Source organism: Palaemon carinicauda, chromosome 18 (genome assembly GCF_036898095.1).
Source record: "Palaemon carinicauda isolate YSFRI2023 chromosome 18, ASM3689809v2, whole genome shotgun sequence".
NCBI classification, from domain to species: domain Eukaryota; kingdom Metazoa; phylum Arthropoda; class Malacostraca; order Decapoda; family Palaemonidae; genus Palaemon; species Palaemon carinicauda.
In genome coordinates, this window is record NC_090742.1 from 44712230 (window position 1) to 44722229 (window position 10000).

General features: G+C 30.7%; 1 protein-coding gene across 1 annotated transcript in view; it reads left to right on the forward strand.

Moving 5' to 3' along the window:
- Positions 1 to 10000, forward strand: part of LOC137657060 (leucine-rich repeats and immunoglobulin-like domains protein 1) — a 166351-nt gene that overhangs the window by 142647 nt on the left and 13704 nt on the right. The window contains exon 5 of the mRNA XM_068391427.1: positions 9836 to 9996. Within this exon, the coding sequence (XP_068247528.1) occupies positions 9836 to 9996 (161 nt within the window). The remainder of the gene's footprint in view (positions 1 to 9835; positions 9997 to 10000) is intronic.

A 10000-nucleotide genomic window follows, 5' to 3' on the forward strand; every position in this document is an offset into this window, starting at 1 on the left:
ACAAAATATTTTCAAAATTACAAGCTAATTTAGCCTTCAGGAAAATTGTAGCAATTTATTTTTATACTTTATTTTTTATTTAACATTGTGTATCAAGACTGAAGAAATTGGATTTTTATAACTGGGGAAATAAGATATAAAAAGTTTATATAAAATTGTTGAGAATTTCCTGTGCAACACACGAGCTACAGTAGCATAAGCAATTTCCCTTTATGTAACGAGATATAAAATCGGGGAAAATGAAACAAACATGAATTTGAAATGTCACTCCTATCTTTTAAAGAATTTACTGTTTTCTATAGAATTATATTTATGTTTCCTATAACATTACATTTCTGTTTTCCATAAAATTACATTTTGGTTTTCTGTAGAATTACATTTTTGGTTTCCATGAAATTGCATTTTTGTTTTCCATAAAATTACATTTTTATTTTCCGCAAAATTTCATCTTGGTCTTTTGAAGAATTACATTTTTGTTATCCATAAAATTGCACTTATGTTTTCCATAGAAAAAAAATTCTTATTTTCCAGATAATTACATTTTGGTTTCCTATAGAATTACATCCTTGTATTTCTATAGATTACATAATAATTTTTTATAGAATTACATGATGTCAGTAAGATTATATAATTGTTTTCTGTAAAATTATATCCTTGATATAGATAGTAATACATTCTCTGCCATAAAATCTCATTCAAGATATCTGTAGAAACAGCCGAAGAGATCTGTACTTCACTAAAATTCAGCATTCATTGGATATTCGTAACTATAAAGCCGTGATATCACAAACGCTGAAACCTTTAAAACCCCTGTATCAATCTCATTGATCAATCAATGATTTCAGAGTTTGATAGCGAAGCGCTTATCGACGGTAATTAAAAACTGTTGCACAGGAAATCGAGGTCAAATCATATTGAAATAAACGCGTAATCACACACTCATGCGTACACACATATACTTTATATATGTATATACATGTATAAATATATATACATTATATGTATATATATATATATATATATATATATATATATATATTTATATATGTACATATATATATGTATATATGTGTATATATGTATGTAGGTATGTATATATATATATATATATATATATGTGTGTGTATATATATATATATGTATATATATGTGTATGCATATATATGTATATATATATATATATATATATATATATATATATATATTTATAAATGTATATATGTATATATACCGTATATATATATATATATATATATATATATATATGTGTGTGTATATATATGTATATATATGTGTGTGTATATATATGTATATATGTATATATTTATGTATATATGTGTATATGTATATATATAAATGTATATATGTATGTATATATGCATATATGTATATATGTATATTTGTATATATATGTATATATATATATATATATATATATATATATATATATATATATATAGGTGTGTGTGTGTGTGTGTGTGCGTATGTGTGTTTTATTCCAAACGTTTCGGGATGTTTAATTACATTGTCCGGGTCTACAAAGAAAACATATACAAAATAATTAAGAAACAGTTAAATTTTTTTTTACAAATTAATTTAAAACAATAAAAATCAGTTAAAATTTAAATGAAAATTAAAAGGAAAAAAAAAATATATACATCAAACAGAGAAGTGGAACCAACCTCGCAGAAGCGTAGTGAGAAACTGTATTCCAACAAGAGTTAGAAAACAAACCAAAGAAAACTATGACAAATACAACTGAATAGAAGAAGCTTGGGTATTCAACGAGGGTACTAGTTTGATCAATATGTATTCAAGAAGAGGTAAGTCATTGTTATTTGACACTTGACCAATGATGGCAAAATCTTTGTTGTCAATATTTTGTTTGCATATTTTAGCATGATTCAGAATATTCATATGTTCAGGTTTGGATATTCTGCAACCTGTTTGATAGCTAACACATCTATGGGAATCAATTCTGACCTCTTGGTAGATCCTACGTAGGTCCCTGACTTACACTTTGGACAAATATATTTATATACAACACCAGAGGACATAAAGACTCAATCGATCTTTGAAGTGGAAAAGCGAGCCAATTGTGAGAGGGTTCTTAGGGATGAGTTTAACTGCAGTTGGGAAGTGTTGTTGGATAATTTCTGTAAATCTTTTTCTTAAAGAAATCTTCATGGAGAAAATGAAAAATCGCATGGAATTTTAATTTAGGAACTGTACGGTTTTTTTTTTTTTTTTTTTTTTTTTTTTTTTGAGTCTGAGCCATATTGTCATTTAGTAATCTATTAAGTAGTTTGAAAAATATTTATGTGGGAAAGCAGTTTTTCTTAAAATATTCACCTAAATAGATAATTTCAGTATGTTAAGATTCCCAGCTAGAAGTCAAAAGGAATGCTCTGTGGAGAACAGTAAAAATAGAATTAGTTTTGAAATTATAAAAACAAGAGCTGTAAAACTTCAAACCTAATCCAGTAAAAGTATTTTGTCTAAAAATCGAGGTACTAATACCTTATCTATTTCTAGAGACCAACACATCTAAAAAGGGGAGTTTATTACCTTCCTCCTTTTCTAAAGTGAACGTTATGTTTTCATGTTGTGAGTTAGCTTAGTCAAGGAAGGAGTCAGCACCGAACTCATCTCTAAATAGAGCTAAGGTATCATCAACATACCTAACATAAAACAGGGGATGATAGCTTAAAGGGCAATTTTCCAGCATGGTCTCCTCCATGGAGTAGAATTGATTCCCATAGAGGTGTTAGCTATCGAACAGGTTGCAGAATATCCAACCCTGAACATTCAAATATTCAGAATCATGCTAAAATATGCAAACAAAATATTGACAACAAAGATTCTATCATCATTGGCCAACTGTTAAATAACCATGACTTAGCTCTTCTTATATATACTGTATATATGTATATATATATATATATATATATATATATATATATATACATATATATATGTATATATACATATATATGTATATATATATATATATATATATATATATATATATATATATATATGTATATATATATATAAATATATATATATATATATATATATATATATATATATATATACTGTATATGTATATATATAATGTATATATATATATGTATATATATGCATGTATATGTATATATATATATATATATATATATATATATATATATAAATATATATATATATATATATATATATATATATATATATATATATATATATATATATATTTGCTGACAACAGAGAAAAAGTAAGACAATCGTAACTGTCACATAAATAATTAACTTTCGAATCATAAATGAACCATCTTTGTGCTACGTTGGACACTTCACATAACTGCACAGAAGGCTCAAGGCTTATCAGCAAAGTGTCATACCAACCCAAGCCTTTCACATACTCTATTGTTTCAAATCTATCCTTTTCTCCCAACGTGACCAGACCACTTTAAAATATTCTGTTCCGTCTTCTCGGGCCTAAATGGCTGAGGACTTTGAAGCGCGAAGGAGATGAGGAATGGAGACGTATTAAATTAAAAACTCAAGATAGACACGACTGGCGAAATCTAACCGAGGTCCTTTGCGTCAATAGGCCTAGGAGATGATGATGATGATGATGTCCTCTCACCTATGGTAACCATCCGTCTTTATCACATCTCTAACAAAACCTACAGCAGAAATTTTCTTTTATATCAACGAGTTCTAACTCAACTTTCAAAACAAATATATTCAAAGCAAAATAACTACGAACACGGTTTTTATTTGCCGCATTGCCAAATTTATTCTGCTTCGAGTTAATCTGCCTCCCTTAACGACTGGTTCTTAATCCGGTTATTGTATCCTAGTTACCCCAACTAAAAGTTACCCAGGAGCAAGAGATCGGTCGGATACAATTACTTTACAAACTGCCATCACTTGAGAAATCGAGAACTTTTCTTTCTTTTTATCTCACTTTAGCTTATCATTTTCTGCATCAGTGAGTTAGGCCAGATTTGAAATTGTTGTCAAATTAATCTAGTATTTTTGATAATCATCACAAAATAATTAATAGTCGTTGTATATCTATATCAAGAAGTATTACATAATGGCTGAAATGTATAAGTCAATTTGTATTTGAATATTATCAGAAATTATAATGAGTTTCATCCATATTTACAGCTCTCTCTCTCTCTCTCTCTCTCTCTCTCTCTCTCTCTCTCTCTCTCTCTCTCTCTCTCTCTCTCTCTCTCTCTCTCTCTTTACATTTGTATTATACATATATTCATACTTACATAAACATACCTACAAAATAAGCCACGAATACCTGAAGTAGGGTTCGCATCCTTGGCCGGGCAGAGGTAGGACTTAAAAGAGAAATTTCCTTATGGATTTAAAGATCCTGTTGTCAGAGTTAATTTGATATTAAAAGTTATTTATAACTTATTTTTGTAAATAAAAATCGCGGTTGCTAGAATTGGAAAAACGGGATGCTACAAGCACAAGGTCTCCAACAGGGAAAATAGCCTAGTGAGTGAAGGAAATAAGAAAATAAATAAACTGTATATGATAAATAATATTGAAAAATATAAAATACCCTTCCTTTCACATATGATAATTATTGCAGTCGCATGGCGCTTAGTAGCAGCAACTGTTAGTTTTCCAGCTTGTTTGAAGATTTGCCGCAGTGCTTTTTTTTTAAGCTTAAAATTTTGCTGAATATAAAAAATTCCTTCCATTTTTAAAACAAGGTCGATGAGTTTACTGTTTCTAATCCGGATATAGAAATATGTTGATATATATGCCACATCTACAAAATATCGTAATTTAGGTGAAAATTTATGAATGAACTCTGGGAAATGTGGCATAGACACAAAGTACAATACTACATTTTCTCAAGTTTCTTAATAATTTTGGTTTGACTTATGACAAAATATCCTCTTCATTAGAGCCCACACTGTTCTCTCCTTATGAATTATTTTATTCTACCTTCCTTCCTGTGCATATATATATATATATATATATATATATATATATATAGATATATATATATATATATATATATATATATATATATATATATATATATATATATACATATATAAGGGAAATATGTAAAAAAAAATCTGTTTGGTGAAGAAAGATGCTCTTTGTGAAAGTAGTTGAAAAATGAACTGACCCTTAAGTGTATGGATAGCGATGGAGGCGAAGAGATACCATATAATGTATATATATATATATATATATATATATATATATATATATATATATATTTAAATGTGTATGTATGTATGTATGTATGTACATAAGATACTCATACTTTAACTGCTAAATTAAGGATGAACCCCTTATAATGGATGTTTCCACAAAGTCAGACATTTTATATACGTACACCTTAGCTAAACAACAACTGGTCAACTGCTCCACTCACTTCTTTCTTAAAATTGCTCTCGTCTTTTCACGCCAACTTTACAGTCCTTCTCCCTTCACTTCTCTTACCTTCTCTTGCAAGAATGTTTATTCGTATCTAAAAATACTCTCGCGAGCAATGGAAAATCCCTGCATTTTGTAACGAGGAACATGGTTGGTTTTCATGTCGTTTAATTACCAATTTTCTCTTCGGTATGTGGAGGTTCTCCGTTATGTATTTTAGTAAGTTGCCCCAAATCTGCCTCACACATTCTCTAAACTAATTTGGAAGCCATGTTCTTGAAAACCTATGCAATTAGGAACCCTGTTCTTGAAAACTTGTGCATTTAGAAGCCTTGTTCTTGAAAACCCATGAATAGAATATTCAAAACTTTAAGGTAATCTGCACTAAGCTTTAAACCAGTATTTGTTTGCGATGTGTGGGTGCTATATTGACGTTCTGGAACCCGATTTCGAATTGACGTCAATGCGTTCTTCACTATGGTAAATAACCCTGTATCCACGGTATCAAACATCAAAGGCAAAGTGTTACCCTCCTGGATATAACAGAATACTTGTCTTGTTATTATTACTAATAAAAGTAAAACCCTTGTTAGAAAAGTAGGATACTACAAGCCCTAGGGTTCCAAAGGGGAAAAATAGGATAGTGAGGGAAGGAAATAGGGAAATAAATAAACTATATTTGAAAAGTAATGAATCGAAAATATAAAATATTCTAAGATCAGGAACAACGTTAAATTATGTATGAGTCATATATAGATTATAAAGAAAGACTTCTGGCAACCTGTTCAACATAGAAACAGTCGCAAGTTTCAACTTCTGAAGTTCCATCGAATCAACCACCAGATTAGGAAGATCATTCCACAATCTGGTCTTAGCTGGAATAAAACTTCTAGAGTGGGGGATACCTTAATGTGGTGAAAGGATTTGTGTATCACCATAATCAGTAAAGCTGCACTAGTCAGGGCCGCTGATACCAGATTGGGTTGCTGTGAGGGATCTGACTAAAGTCTCCCGCCATCACCAATCCGCAGTAGTCTGCATGGTGATGAAAATGTCCTAACCCCAGATATGAATAAAAACATGTCTGAGGCCTTTGTCTTGTAGTGGGCTACAAACGTCTGCGTTTGTTGTTGTGGAATGATCTTCATAATCGAGTAGTTGAATCGGTAGAATTTCAGAAGTTCAAACTTGCAGCAAATGATTTTATGTTGTTTTATGTTGAACAGGATGACATAAGCCTCTTTTAATAGTGTGTGTGTGTGTGTGTATATATATATATATATATATATATATATATATATATATATATATATATATATAAATAAATAAATATATATATATATATATATTTATATATATATATATATATATATATATATATATATATATATATAAAATATATATATATATATATATATATATATATTATTGTTGTTGTTGTTGTTACTTGCTAAGCTACAACCCCAGTTGGAAAAGTAGGATGCTCTAAGCCCAGGGGCTCCAACAAGGAAAATAGCCTAGTGAGGAAAGAAAACAAGGAAAAATAAAATATTTCAAAAACAGTAACAGCATGAAAATAAATATTTCCTAAATAAACTATAAAAGCTCTAACAAAACAAGACGAATAGAAATGAATTAGAATAGTGTGCCTGAGTGTCCCCTCAAGCAAAAGAACTCTAGCCCAAGGCAGTGAAAGACCATGGTACAGAGTCTATGGCACTACCCAAGACTAGATAGCAATGGTTTCATTTTGGAGTGTCCTTCTCCTAGAAAACCTGCTTACCATTGCTAGAGTCTCTTCTACCCTTACCAAGATGAAAGTGGCCACTGAACAATTACAGTGCAGCAGTTAACCCCTTGGGTGAAGAAGAATGAAAGATCTGTTACTGTTCTTAAAATATTTTATTTTAATTGTTCATTTCCTCTCATAAAGTTTATTTATGTCATTTCCTTTCTTCACTGGGCTATTTTCCCCTGTTTGCACCCTTGGGTTTATAGCATCTTGCTTTCCTAACTAGGGTTGTAGCTTATCTAGCAATAATATATATATAAATATATATATATATATATATATATATATATATATATATATATATATATATATATATATATATAGGTGTGTGTGTATCCTACATCCACCTTTAGTTAGCATGCTATACCGGCCAAAGTTAGACTAACAAAAAACATAATCCATTATATACCCTGACAACATAATTAATAAGATTACTTATCGAATCCTTCAGCCTCCTTCTCATACCAAAAAAAAAAAAAAAAAAAAAAAGTAAAAGAACCTCCTACCAGCTGTGCAATCAGAATCCTATACATGGACAGCGGCATAAGGTTTATTGAAACCCAAACGAAGACACGATCCTTTTGCTTCTAGAATCCCAAATACCAAAGGTTCAGCGGTCATTAATCTTTGCGAGCAAAATAGAAAATCCAACGTTATTGACGTACGGATGATGATACCTGGCGAGGGGAGAGAGAGAGAGAGAGAGAGAGAGAGAGAGAGAGAGAGAGAGAGAGAGAGAGAGAGACTTACTTGGAGATTGAATTTAACGATAAAAAAACATGTATTTCATAGTCAAAAATTGAACACTTCAGGAGAAATCTTACTTTAAGATTTAATTTAACGATAAAAGATATATTTCTAAGACAAAAGAGAGAGAGAGAGAGAGAGAGAGAGAGAGAGAGAGAGAGAGAGAGAGAGAGAGAGAGAGAGAGAGAGAGAGAGAGATAAAAAGATGAATTGCCCAGTCAAAAATTGAAAACTTCAGGAGAAATCTTACTTTGAGATATAATTTAAAGATAAAAAAATATATTCCCCAGACAAAGAGAGAGAGAGAGAGAGAGAGAGAGAGAGAGAGAGAGAGAGAGAGAGAGAGAGAGAGAGAGAGAGAGAGAGAAAACGGCTTGGAGATTGAATTTAACGATAAAAAAGAAATATTTCCCAGACAAAAATTGAACAAACTTCGGGAGAAATCTTACTTTGAGATTAAAATTAACGATTAAAAAGATATATATCCAAGACGAGAGAGAGAGAGAGAGAGAGAGAGAGAGAGAGAGAGAGAGAGAGAGAGAGAGAGAGAGAGAGAGAGAGAGAAACTTGCTGGGAGATTGAATTTAACGATAAAAAAAGATGTATTTCCCAGACAAAAATTGAACATCACTCTTCAGTAGGATACACGCCTTGAAAGTTTGCTTTTTTTAATCACATTAGGACCAGAAGGAGTTTGTCTTTGTCCGTTGCATTAATACCAGGAAAGGATAATCCGATTTCTTTAAATCAAATTAGCACCAAGGAGAGAGAGTGCCTTTTTTAATCAGATTTTAAGCTGAGATGTTTATTACGATGTTATCGGGAGTTTTACATTATTTCAAAGGTCAGACAATTGAAACAGTTTTAATAAGGGTAAAGGACAAAATAGACTTGCCTGCAGGGACTTGTAAAAAGGATCATTAATAACTTTTTCGGAGTACCTGTAATTTATTGATTATTACACAAACACACACCTATATATATATATATGTATATATATATATATATATATATATATATATATATATACATATATATGTATATATATATATATATATATATATATATATATATATTACTAGCCAAGCTACAACCCTAGTTGGAAAAGCAAGATGCTATAAGCCCAAGGGCTCCAGCAAGGAAAAATAGGCCAGAGAGGAAAGGAAATAAATAAACTATGAGAAAAATTAACAATAAATTATTTTAAAAACTCTCTCTCTCTCTCTCTCTCTCTCTCTCTCTCTATATATATATATATATATATATATATATATATATATATATATATATGTGTGTGTATGTATAGAGCATCAGCCGTTGCTAGTCCACTACATGACAAAGACCTCAGGCATGCCCTTCACCACGCGTCTGTTTGTAGTCTTTCCATGTTAGTTTCTACCCAAAAAAATTCTTAGCTCGTCAATGCATCGTCTTCTCTTCTTTCCCCTACTTCGTTTGCAACCTTTAGGGACCCATTCTGTTATTCTTAATGTCCATCTATTATCTGTCATTTACATTATATGTCCTGTCAGTGTCTTATTTCTTTTTCCACACATTTTATATATATATACATATATATATATATATATGTGTGTGTGTGTGTGTGTGTGTGTGTGTATACCCTCGTTTGTGTCAAGTCCTGAAAATAAAAACCTTGTACGTTAGTTAGATAAACAACAAGGTTTCTATTTTCACCCAAAACATTTTCGATAACTTTATTTTTTCCATGTATTTCATCTATCCTTATAAAATTATCGTCTGATAATAATAGCTGCTATATCCTCAAAATATTTAATTATATCATTACTTTTAGGCTCCTAGTTAAAATCAATAGTCTTCTAACACTGTACCGTGGCCTTTTTCCTTCCAGTTGCCGTGGCCATGATCAAAGGGAAGAAAGAGCGCTACTTGAACAGCGGTGAAGACATCGTCTTGAGGTGTACCATCCCGCGACTTACTTATTCGCCAGAATACTTTCTGTGGTACCTCGGTAATAACATCTATACTTACGAGGATAAGGAAAATGTCGAGGTAT